At 37.5% G+C, this 13164-nt stretch overlaps 1 protein-coding gene across 1 annotated transcript; it reads right to left on the reverse strand.

Annotated features, from left to right (window-relative positions):
- Positions 1-8485: 8485 nt before the first annotated feature.
- LOC126610023 (uncharacterized) lies at positions 8486-12514 on the reverse strand. Its single transcript, XM_050277995.1, has 12 exons — positions 11994-12514; positions 11681-11778; positions 11507-11581; positions 11253-11412; positions 10798-11139; positions 10539-10690; positions 10227-10433; positions 10042-10132; positions 9762-9951; positions 9461-9568; positions 9269-9371; positions 8486-9145 (listed from the first exon to the last, which is right to left on the reverse strand). Exons 1-12 carry the CDS (start codon positions 12135-12137, stop codon positions 8941-8943), a joined length of 1875 nt encoding a protein of 624 aa, XP_050133952.1. The 5' UTR covers positions 12138-12514; the 3' UTR covers positions 8486-8940.
- Positions 12515-13164: the final 650 nt, after the last annotated feature.

The following is a 13164-nucleotide window of genomic DNA, read 5'->3' on the forward strand; positions in this document are numbered from 1 at the left end:
AGCATTGATCCTTCAATCTAAAGTCTATAATAGATCCATCATTCTCTCAATACACTTGTATGAGAAAGCGGTAATAATCTACTAATAACTTACACTAGCGACATATATTAAATATATGCACTTCAATTTGGTGAAAATTCTCTCAAATACATGACCCCACAATATTGATTCGGATACACGAATAATTATCAAGAGATAATCTAATAATTAAATTGTACATGAATTTATCATTACATTTCAAGGTGGAATTTTTCATAACAAGATTACCATTAAATTAGGAAATCGCCCTAATTTAAAATCCGGTTGAAAATTTTCATCTTCATAAAAGACAGAAGGAATCACAAAGAGAGACATAAATATCTCCAAGGAGAACTTTTGAGAAAGTCATAAAAGACAAGATAGTTTTGACAACTGAATATAAGAGGCGTTTGCTGGTATGAAAGTGAGAGGCATTTGCTTCAAAGTGAGAGGTGAAGACACAAATATTGATGAAGAGGAATTTTTTTTTAAAAACCACGAAAGATAGACATATATGAGAGTTGAAGATGAAAGGCATTTGTTGATATGAAAGTGAGAGGTGAAGACACAAATAAAACTCGCTTAAGGTTTGAATGGTATAATTGTGACTTGATTAAGATGAAATAAAAACAAATAGAAAGTGGTTTTACTTTGGTTTGCATTCCCTTGTTATTCTTGGGACATATGATATCATGATTTCCTCTTCTTTGAATTCAAGGAACACAAGAAAGAAGAACATTAGAAAAGTTTCTTATTTTCAAAAAAAAAAAAAGACGGGAGAAATTGTAAAGAGAATTTTGAAAAAAAAAACATAAGATAAGATAGATCTGAGAGTTAGAAACGGGAGGCGTTTGTTGGTATGAAAGTGAGAGGGGTTGTCTAGGGTTTGAAGGGTATATCCTAACATGATTAAGATGAAATAAAAACAAATAAAGGAAGGTTTTGCTTTGCTTTGCATTTCCCTTGTTATTCTTGGCACGTCCACCATTTGTTTCCTTCTTCGCATCAAAGATCTGGCCTCCAACGGCCAGAGCATCGTGTTCTTGGACAACCATATTGTTCTCAGCAGCCGAGCTCACCTCCACCTCCATCTTCTCAACTGTGGCTGCGATAGAGCTTGGAGCTATCACCATTTTCTTCCGAAAATCGACTGCAAGTACAAAAACTCTCTCTAATCTTCAATTCATACTCTCAAATTCGAACATTGGGGAGATTACATAGTTAACAGATGATGAGCATGTGGGACACTGGAGAGCAGCTGATATTTATACTGTCCCAGTTCTCTTCCCTCTTCGACATTTGGCGGGAGAATTTGGTCGATAGTCAAACATTTGGGATTTGGTTTAGGATTTGTTAATTTGTTTTTTTTATTTTCTGGTTGCAAAATATCAGGAGTTATAACCATCTTTCCTATTTAATTCATATTCTTCAGATTTGTTTCACTGAAAGCCTAAAAGCATAGCATAGATATTCTTCAGATTTGTTTCCAAAAAAACCCTAAAAGCATAGATTTTCTTCAGATTTCTTTCCGTAAAAACCTAAAACCATAGATATTCTTCATATTTCTTTCTGTGAAAGCCTAAAAGCATTGACTTTCTTTAGTTTGTTAGAACAACCCTTTCAGAAAAATTAGGGTTGAACCGTTGAAGGCAACCGTACATACATAGCATGTGTCATGATAATTATTTTGAAAATCTTCGAAATCCTTATTTATTTACTCAAAATCATTTCTAATTCGTGAAATGCTAATTATTTTGAAAATTTAGAATATTATGATCTTGTTCTCACTCATTAAATTTTGTTATTTTATAGAGAAGTAACTATTTCACTAATTCACATTAAGACAAAAAATAACAAAAATAAAAATCATCATCTGAACAAAATCTATACATCCTAATTTTCAAAATTTAATAAGCAAACAATTGAAATGATATCCATTAATAATGAAGTTGTGGCTTAATTGGTTAAGAACATTCATTCATGAGGTGCTATAATCGATTCTTCACTCTCTCAACATGCTTGTAAAAGAAAACAACAAAAAATCTACTAATAATGTATGTTAAGAAAATATATCCACTTCAACTCAACGGAGAAATTTCTCTCAATTACTCACCCAAGAAATTCATTTAGATGCACTAATAATCATCAAAAGAAAATCTAATCCAATTTTCATTACAAGATCACAATCAAATTTGAAAAAAATACCGAAGTAATATTTATGAGAGTACCGGCCAAAATGAAGTGGAGACAAAATAGAAAAATGCTACAGAAGTTACATATCTTCGTATTAGAGTGGGAGAATCGTAAGAGAGAAGCAGATATAACGATGAAGAAATTTCTTGAAAAAATATAATATATAAGACAAATATGAGAGTCGGTGATCTTTTCTAGTATGAAAGTGATAAGCGAAGACACAAATAAATAAGTGGCATCTAATGTGTGAAGGGTATATTTGTAATTTGATTCAAATCAAATTACAAATAAATGAGGGTTGCTTTTACTTTGCTTTTCGTTTTCTTTTTCAATCTTGTTAGGCCGATCCATTATTCGACTCTGGGTTTCTCAAGTTGGGCCGACCCAATATATAATGAGCACACCTGGCCTTGGAGATTGGCTTAGATCATGCTATACAAAAAGACAAATCCTTGTTTTGGTAGTCACTTGAGTAATTTTGATGGTGTACAAGGACCTTAACAACAATCTGTTGCGAGTTATATATTAGTTAAAGTGTAAATAGTAGTTTATTGTCCCACATTGGTGAAGTATATATGTAATACCAATTGTAACTTCTATATATACTCCACTTTGGAGATTAATGAAATATAAGAAATTCCCAAATATTGTCATATATATTTTTGGTATTTACCATGTTTAGTTTTATATTGGTATTTACCATGTTTAGTTTAATATTGGTATTTACCATGTTTAGTTTAATATGGTATCAGAGCAGTTCGCTCTTGGTGACTTGTGTGCTTTAATTTTGTGCCCACTTTTTTCGTGATTTCCTTCGTTGAAAAAAAAAATTGCGCTACAGTGTACGTGAACAATGATCTGCTTTGTGAACAGTGATCCTCTATAGTGCTGTAAACATTGATTGCTACAGTCCGTGAATAGTGCTGCTACTGTATCGTGAACAGTGATTTGCTACATTGTTCTGGTAAATTGTTTTCATTACGCTGCGTATCTTTTGTGTCTTTATTGTTCGTGATTTTGTTCAATGGCTCAATGTAATCATAGTGTTGTTATGCATCTTGGTGGAACAAATAAATGGATAATTGATATTGGGGTCACTGATCATGTGACTAGTGACCCTAGAGTGTTTGATGAGTTATGTGATTATGTTTGTGATCCGTATATTACTATTGCAAATAGAGCACCTTCCCATGTGAAGGGTGAAGGCACTATCTATTTGACTCCAACATTATCACTGGTCCGTGCTTTACTTGTTCCTGATGTTAAGTGCAATCTTTTGTCGGTAGGAAAACTTCTTGATACCTTATATTGTTCTGCTCACTTTTACCCTACGTATTGTTATTTTCAAAACATTAAAACTCATAAGATAATTGGTCGTGGTAAAAGAATAGGGGGTTTGTACATCTTGACTATGGAAGATACTGTTGTTTCCGGTTCAAATACTCATCAAGTTTTAAGTGCTAAAGTGGATGACAAACATCAAATTTGGTTGTGGCATCAACGATTGAGACATCCATCATTCAGTTATATGAAGCATCTATTTCCTTCTTTGTTTCGCACTTGTAGTGATTCAGAGTTCAAGTGTGAAACATGTGTCATGGCTAAGAGTCATCGTGCTTCCTTTCCTGTAAGTGATTTTAAAGCTACTTTGTCATTTGATTTGATACATTCTGGTGTGTGGGGTCCCGCGAAAGTTACTTCTAATGGATTCCGTTAGTTTGTTACTTTTATTAATGATTGTACTCGGTTAACTTGGGTGTTCTTGATGAAGAATAAAAGTGATGTTCTGTTACTTCTTCAAGAATTTTGTACAATAGTGTCTACTCAATTTCAGACCAAAGTTAAGGTCTTCAGGTCTGATAACGGAGGAGAATATGTGAATCACACTTTGACATGCTTTTTTGTGATCATGGTATTATTCACCAGACGACTACTCCGTTTACACCACAACAAAATGGTGTGTCCGAACGGAATAATCGTCAAATAATGGAGGTTGCCCGCTCCTTGATGTTGGATAAATGTGTTCCTAATCATTTGTGGGGTCATGCTGTTTTGGCTGCTGTGTATTTGATTAATCGTGTTCCAAAGTCGAGTTCTTGATTTTCAGACACTGCTTGATGTGCTACAAAAACATGTTTCTCTTGTTTATGTATCAAAGCTTCCTCCGAAAGTGTTTGGGTGTATTGCATATGTGCATGTCTACTCTCATCAGCAGAGTAAACTTGATGCATGTGCTCTCTAGTGTGTCTTTATTGGGTATGTTAACAATCAAAAAGGTTATAAGTGTCATCATCCTCCGACTCAAAAAACTTATATTACCATGGATGTCACATTCCACGAGGAAGTTTCGTATTTTGTGAAGCCCTATTCCGACTCTCCACTTCAGGGGGAGAGGGGGAGTGAAGTGCAGATTTGAAAAGATAGTATGGATGATGTGTTACAGGCAGAGTTGGGAACATAACTTATTATGTTACGTGATATTGATTAGTCGGCTACAGATAATGAATGGTCACCTGTCATTCCCATAACTATTTCTACTGACGACAGATCAGATATGCCCAGCTAGTTGCCTGCCAGTATGTCTGACGAATTACCTTTTGATGATCGGTTGCCTGCTACTGATATGTCTAACGAGTTGCCTGATGATGGTTCGTCCAGTGATGATTCTTCTAACAGTTTGGTACAAGATGGTGGCATACATGAGGTAAATTATGACGATTCTTCTATTTATCAGTTGCCTCCACGAGATAATCGTGGAAAACCTAAAGTACAATATGAGCCTGATATGCATGCCAAAGCCAAATATCCTATCAACAATTATGTGTCTACTTATCGCTTGTCCAAACCATATGCATCTTACATATGTCAGCTGTCTAGTGTATCAATTCCGACAAAATTGCAAGATGCTTTGTCTGACCCTAAGTGGGTTAATGCCATGAAAGTTGACATGGAAGATTTGGAAAAGAATTCTACTTGGGATTTGGTTCCTTTACCAAACAGGAAGAAAGCCGTTGGATGTAGATGGGTGTTTACTTTTAAGCACAAAGCAGATGGTTCTATTGACCGGTATAAAACCAGATTAGTTGCTAAGGGTTATACTCAAACTTATGGGGTGGACTATCATGTGACTTTTGCTATTGTTGCCAAACTTAATACTGTGCGTGTTCTTCTGTCTTTAGCAGCAAATCAGGATTGGCCTCTGTTGCAGTTTGATGTTAAGAATGATTTCCTTCATGGTGATCTTAAGAAGGAAGTTTATATGGATCTCCCACCTGGTATTGGAACATCTCCTGAAAAATGTGTTGTATGCAGGTTATGAAAGGCTTTGTATGGTTTGAAACAATGTCCTAGAGCGTGGTTTGGGAGGTTTACAAGTTCAATGAAGAAGTTTGGGTATACCCAAAGTCATTCAGATAATACTTTGTTTCTAAAGCGACAAAATGGTAAGGTAACTGCATTGATTATTTATGTTGATCACATGATAGTGACTGGTGATGATCAGAATGAGATACAACGCCTTCAAAAATACCTAGCTACTGAATTTGAGATGAAATAATTGGGTGAATTGAAGTATTTTCTTATAATCGAGGTTGCACGATCCAAGCATGATATTTTTCTATCTCAAATGAAGTATGTTCTTGATTTGTTAGCTGAAACAGGTATGTTAGATTGCAAACCTATTGATACTCCGATTGAGCAGAATCATGGTCTGGGCTTATTTCCAGATCAAGTTCCTACTCATAAGGAACAGTATCAGAGGTTTGTGGGAAGATTAATTTATTTGTCTCACACTCGCTCTAACATTGCTTATACAGTTAATGTGGTAAGTCAGTTTATGCACTCACCTAGTGAATCTCATATGGATGCAATAACCCGTATTTTGAGGTACTTGAAGATGACTCATGGCAGAGGCTTGGTTTTCTCCAAGAATGGTCATTTGAACGTTGAAGGGTATACAGATGCAGATTGGGCAGGTTCTATCACTGATCGGTGATCTACATCTGGATACTTTACGTTTATGGATGGTAATTTAGTTACTTGGAAAAGCAAGAAACAAAAAGTGGTGGTTAAGTCAAATGCAGAAGCTGAGTTTCGTGGTATGTCTCATGGTGTATGTGAGTTGTTGTGGTTGAAAAAATTGTTGAGAGATCTTGGGTTTAAATCCAAGGGTGCTATGAAACTTCATTGTGATAACAAGGCTGCTATTGAGATTGCTCATAATCCAGTGTAACATGATCAAACAAAACATGTGGAGATTGATCGACATTTCATTAAGGAAAAATTGGATGCTGGAATTATTATGTTTCCGTTTGCGGGATCTGAAGATCAACTTCATGATGTTCTTACTAAGGTTGTGTCTAATAGTGTGTTTTCCAACTCGCTTGACAAGTTGGGCATGCGTGACATCTTTGCACCAATTTGAAGGGGTGTGTTGCGAGTTATATATTAGTTAAAGTGTAAATAGTAGTTTATTGTCCCACATTGGTGAAGTACATATGTAATACCAATTGTAACTCCTATATATACTCCACTTTGGAGATTAATGAAATATAAGAAATTCCCAAATATTGTTATATATATTTTTGGTATTTACCATGTTTAGTTTAATATTGATATTTACCATGTTTAGTTTAATATAATCAAGTTTCATGCACTTTCAATATAACAATAACAGTCACTTCATGTTACGATCTAATAGTATTCCTCTTCACTTGTAAATGAGATATCTTAAGTTCAATTATTGTCAAAGGCGAATTTGAACCACATTATTGCTAGTCTATTGTGAGGTTAAGTCCACCCCTCTCTCTTAGTGTAGATAATATCGATTGTTTGAAGAAGAAAAAAAATATAACGATAAGAAAATGACATAAATGCCCATCATTTATATATGGCACGTGAGCACGCTATCTACTCACTGATCCGTCTAAACATTGACAACGAGCTGGTGGGCCAATGGTAAAAGACGGATTATAAGGCTTCCTTAAAACTAAAAATTGGAGGTCTCGGGTTCGAAATCCGCTGCTAGTCTGAAAGCCAGACTTATGGCCAGGGGAGGCTAAAATGCCTCTGTGAGTCTTCCTAACTCTCGAAAGTAGTGGATAACCATGGATTGTCACTAGTTGTCTTTAAAAAAAAATAGTAACTAAACTCGAAAAAATGATAAGGCCAATACTTAGGTGCTCAGTGCTCATTGGGACGGAGGCAGATTCTCTGCCCTCCCATTTCTCGTGCCCTCTTGTTTGTGTGGTCACGGTTAAGCCACGTCAACATTTTATATTACTATTCCTTTTTGTCTTATTATCTTTATAAAAAATATATATAAAATGTTAACGTGACTTAACCGTGATCACATAAAATAGGAGGGCATGGGAAATGGAAGGGCAAAGAATCTGCCTCCCACTGGGACTTCCTAATTTTATGACTATCTTTCACGGCTCACCACAATTTTAACACATGTCAAATGAATTTCAACCCAAAACTCTTACTATCTTCATAACCAAACATCATCCATCTTCCTTCTCCCTTCTCGCCTATGTGCATACAAACCGTCCCCTTCTTCTCCGGCAATTTCGCCGCTCACTTAACCGGTGATAACATCCATGAATTAAAAATAGTTTTGAATTCATATCTGAACTTTTGAGACCTAATTATTTTAGGCATGAAACCTAACTAATATAGTTTGTAATATGATTTTTTCAATTTTTTTACCATTAGCCTCTCTTCTCCGTTGAGCCTGCCCCCAAATCCCTCACTTTTTCTGGTGAAGCCACCCTAATCCCTCTCTTCTCAAGCAAGCCCACCCCCAAACCTCTCTTCATCGGCAAGCTTGCCCCAATCCCTAATTTCCCCGGCAACCCCAACTCCACCCATCTCTCCTCTAGCGACCTCAACTACCCAAGAAACTAGGTGTTTGGTTACAAGGATAACAAATGTTTGGTGGAGTTTTAGATAAGACAGGTGGGCTATTTTCATTAGGCCACATCATAAATATAATTACGGAAAAGTAAGTAAAGTTAATGTCCAAGAAACTAAGGTTGGGTTTTTGACTAAATAGTTGCATACACCCCAAAATTACTATTAACCCCTTCTTTCCTAATAAGTGTTTTAGCCATTCTTAAATCACTTTCCAAACAAGTCGAAAGCTCTAATTAAGCTATAAAGCACTTTCGGAAATGCGATTATGAGCCAAAATGATTCCTAGCTAGAAAAGCAATCCCAACAGCGATAGTTTGAAAGCAAATATCAAGATAAACAAAGAGAGGAGACATACAAATTCCAAAAGCTGTTAAGAAATAACTATGACAGAACTCATCAAAAAATTTACATTCCCCGTTACAAAATAATTATGCAGGAGGATCCTCTCCGAATCCTTTTTACGAGGATCCTAGGAATCCTCAAATCGTGTCCATTCATCGTATATTATATGATCAGCTTTCGTCAGGTACTATTCATATTTAATTTAAAATAAACGTTTTTAAAATGATTTTTGACCGCATGATGTACGATGAACGGACACAATTTGAAGATCCCAGAATCCTCACAGAGAGGATCCGAGGATCCTCATTCAATAATTATGATCGACTTTCCTATGTGGGAGTTTCTACCGAAATTTGGCAGCCGGATACATGTAACTTGTGTAGTTGTATGTATCCATATTTTCTTGTACATGTATACCCCCTCCTATGTATTCCAAGAAAAATGGCTTTCATGTCTTCTAGGCTGAAAATTTTAATTCGCCGAAGGACCGAGCTCCATGTTCTCTTCATTGCATTCAGGAGCTCGGGATGCCTGCACGCTTTCGCCATTGCTATCAGGAGTCTGAGAACCCTGCGCGTTTTCTTCATTGCTTTCCGAAGAAGTTTGGGAAAGCTGCAATTTTTCATCATTGCTTGAAGTTCTGTAACGCCTTTGCTCCCTCTTGGTCTGTTTTTCCCTGCAAGCCAAGCAAACAGTTAATGCATCAACAACCAGTTCATAAAAAATGGGTTGGGGTGGGGGAGAAAACAGTGCGATATCAGAACGATATTAACAACATAAAACAAGTATGTGTGCATACTTTAGAGCCAGAGAAGAGCGGTATTTGTCAACTGGCTCTTTCATTTCAGCACCACAGACGAACCATTGTTCACCAGATGGAGTTCCATCCCAGGATCCCAGACCTGTAAAATGGTTGAAAATAAAATTATGACCTCGAAATAACTCAAAGACTGGAAATCAACACATTGTATTTGGAACAGTTAAAACTAACCTTGAAGCAATATATCTTCATCAAAATCGCCTCTCAGTTTCCAGAAGGCATGGCCATCAGCATCCACAATGTAGGGCTCTATTCTAACAGCCTCACATATTTCATTGCCTGTAAAATACGTCCACAATTTTAGCGCAAGCATGTGCAACCAGATTTTCGTGAAGGACCAAAACATGAGAAGAATTTCAACCATCTGGAAAAGCATCTCAAGTATTCTTAAGTCTTAACGATAGTTTTAACATCAATTCTAGAAAGAAAAAAGGTAACTGAAAGGCTGAATATATTAGAAATGGGAACTTACTTTCGGGTACCATGGCCATTGCTTCGACCACCTCCATGTGAGCTTGAGCTAACTCACTTCTGAGTACTGAAGCAATGGAGTCCGACTCTGAAATCGGGATGCTCGACTCTGAAATTGGGACAGCATCGCTATTCTCTGCAGTGGTCCTCTTAGCCATCTGCTCTTGCAACTTTGCTTGGAGATCTCTCTCCTGCACATATATGATTTAGTTAAAAACAGAACTCTATGTTGGCTCCATAAGATGCTTGCCTCATAAAAGCTTGACTTGTTTTCATATTACCTTATCCTTTGCCAGAGCAAATTTTGCTTTCATGTCCCTTTTACGTTGGACAGATCTTTCATTTTGCTCCTCAATCCATCCCCTCAGCGTCCTGGAGGAAAGGTTGAAAATTTATCATCACTCGTAACGCAGAACACAAGACAATTACAAAATTATAATTTACATATTATGTATCTTCTACTTACTTTGTGTTAAGAGCCTCATCGCAGAGGAAAATCAGAAGCTGAAGCTTTTGGGAGAAGTTTAAGGCATCGTATCCCTCCCCGCCTTCAATAAAACACTCTGTAGGCAGCTCCTTCATCACAGGGTCGACCTTAGAGACCCCGGATGCAGACACCAGGTTCGCCAAATCTTGGAACCATGAGCAGTTGGTGCTTGCTTGCTCAAGAGACCTGACAGAAAATGGAGATGTAAGAAACCACTTGAGTTATTTCAATCATTAAAGTTTACAAAAAGAACTTTATGCATAACTATAATATGCTAGGTAGAGTTCTTACTCCTGTAATAAACCCTTCTGTATGAAGAAGAGCATATAGCTATGAAATCGAACTACAGAGGAGTACTGTCCAGGCCGTCCACTTCGCCCACTTCCTCCACGCGATAGTTCCCGAAGAACAGACTCAGCTTGGGGCTTTTCAATCTTAAAAAACTAGAGTAAAAAGAATAAAGGAATGGGATTTCAAGTGTCAAAATCAATATAAACAAGTTTAGAGCATCTTTCAATTGACTATCTAATAGAACAGAAGTTAGGATTACCTCTCTAAAAGTTTCACAAAATTTCAAGAATTGGAGAGCATTTCCCACATCCTCTGCAGCTAAGTCGACACCCGCTACAGTTGTCAATGGGGTGCCCTGAGGTAGGGGAACCTCAGGAACAGCCACTCTGCTCTCCATGCAATGTTCCTTGACCCTGTGACGCCCTCTTGCAGCCTTGCCCTTGGCCTTCGCATCATTGTCATTCACAGCAGCAGCACCATCTCTGCCGTCATCACAAGTTTCTATCAACTCATCCTCTTTTGCTGCATCCGAGTTCACATCTTCACTCTGATCAAGGGCGTCCTCCTTCCCTCGTTTGCTAGGTGAATCAACACCCGTTGCCTGCCAAAACTTGAGAGCATAAGCCACTTAACCAGTAACAGACCAACCAAAAACAACACCAACAATATCAATATGCATTAACCATTAAACTGTCATTAGTAACAGCACCAAACCTTGTCTGAAGCCACACGCTCCTGCCCGTTACCACCCTTGCTGTCGCCATTTTCCTTCTTTTGCGGCTTCTCCACAATCAACATATCGGCAACAGATTGATACCCTTTCCTCTTGGCTTCGTGTGTGCGAATACCAGTGGGCATTAAACCGGCTTTCTTACTGAGAAAACACATTTCTCTAATTAGCAGCAGCACCAAAACGCAAACAACTACAAACACAAAGTCTACAGTTATATGGCATGCCAAACACTTACTGGCATATACTGCAATTACATTCGCCTCGACATTTCGGACATTTCTCTGCCACTTGCTCAGCCGTCAATGTATACCTATTCTCAATCAACACCCACCACCAATTTTAGTCCAAAAACTTAACTCGAAAAACCGAAAACCGAAAAAAGCGAGACCAAATTTCATTCTAATCTAACCTGTTCTTCAGACAACTATGGCATAGCTTAACCGTGCAAGGGCCTTTCGCTTTGACGTTTGTACACGACGCTGCGAATTCCGTCTTCCTCTGACGGCACTGCGCGATTAAACCAACAAATCGACAATCAAATTAACCAAAATAATAAATCTACTCCAAATCTCATTTTCCGACGTTTCCCGTCATCCAAACAGAATAAAGAAACAAGATATAACGGCTACGAAAATCAAGTCTCCCCTACATTCAAAATTTTTCTCACCAAACAAACAGAGCCCCTCAATCGGTACTCAGAAACCGAAAAGAAAACCACTCACCTGGTGACAGGTTCCGTTCTTAGAACCGGCGATCTGGCCTCCGACGGCCGGGCCGTCATGGTCCTGCACAAACACGTTGCTCTCCGCAAGATAGTTGACCTCCACATCCATCCTCTCAACAGCAGAGCTCGAATCTATTGCCATTGCTCTCCCAAAAAATGGATTCAGAATTCAACAGTCACTCACTCGAAGTCTCAAATCTATCCTCAAACTCAGACACCGGAAGATTTCAGCTCTGCCGCTTGTGCAGCATACCGGAGAGCGGGATCGCTATTTATAGTGTCGAAATCTTCATCCGCCTTCGACACTTGGCGGGAGAAATTTGTCGCCAATCAAATTTTGGGGTCCGATTTGAGATTTGGGATTTACGAGGACCGTGAAAATAAAAGGGAATATGTTTCCTTCCTGTTCTGGCTGTGAAATATCAGGAGTCGTAACCTTCTCGCCTATTTAATTTCTACGTCTCGGATTTCTTACCATAAAAGCCTAAAATGTTAGATATTATTTTCTTTTTTCTTTTTCGACCAAATTTATTATCTTTCTCTAGTTTGTAAATGTATCTCGTTTTTCATACATACATAGACATTTTTATAGTAAATAAGTTTTAAAATTTTTACCATAATAATGGTTTAAATCGTAATTAGCCGTTAATTTTAAATTACGGACTATTATCTTTGATTTTGTAAACCTAACCATTACTCTCTACCACCTTTTTTTAGGGAACTTTAACGAAAAGCATCCGGTACTGTTCACTTTAACGAAAAACCACATTTTTATACTAAAAAATCAATCCTGGTACTATTCACTTTACCCTTTATTTTGTCCTTATCATTAAAACTCAAAATTTTCAAGCCATTTTCATTAGTTTTCTTTTTTTTTTTATCTCCCGCCAAGTGTGGAAGACGGATGGAGACTACAACATTGTATAAATAGCGTCCGTACTGTCCAACATGCAAAAGAAGTGTCAGCTCTGAAATCTTCCCAGCGTCTTGAATTTTAGAGTACAAATTGAGGTTTTGAGAGAGAGAGAGAGATAGAGAGAGAGATTCGTACTTGCCAAACAATTTTGGAGGAAAATGGTGATTGCTTGGAGCTCTGCTACAGCTATCGTTGAGAGGATGGAAGTAAAGGTCAACTCTCTTGCGGAGAGCAACGTGTTTGTGCAAAAACA

This window comes from Malus sylvestris, chromosome 17 (assembly GCF_916048215.2).
Source record: "Malus sylvestris chromosome 17, drMalSylv7.2, whole genome shotgun sequence".
NCBI lineage: Eukaryota > Viridiplantae > Streptophyta > Magnoliopsida > Rosales > Rosaceae > Malus > Malus sylvestris.

What these genes read in the sequence shown, in the direction of transcription:
- LOC126610023 (XM_050277995.1), bottom strand. Translation starts at nt 12,137, where the DNA reads ATGGCAATAGATTCGAGCTCTGCTGTTGAGAGGATGGATGTGGAGGTC. An exon ending in TGTAATTGCAGTATATGCCA is followed by an intron (nt 11,413 to 11,506) that starts GTAAGTGTTTGG and finishes GTGTTTTCTCAG; the next exon opens with TAAGAAAGCCGGTTTAATGC. An exon ending in CGCTCTTCTCTGGCTCTAAA is followed by an intron (nt 9,146 to 9,268) that starts GTATGCACACAT and finishes CTTGGCTTGCAG; the next exon opens with GGAAAAACAGACCAAGAGGG.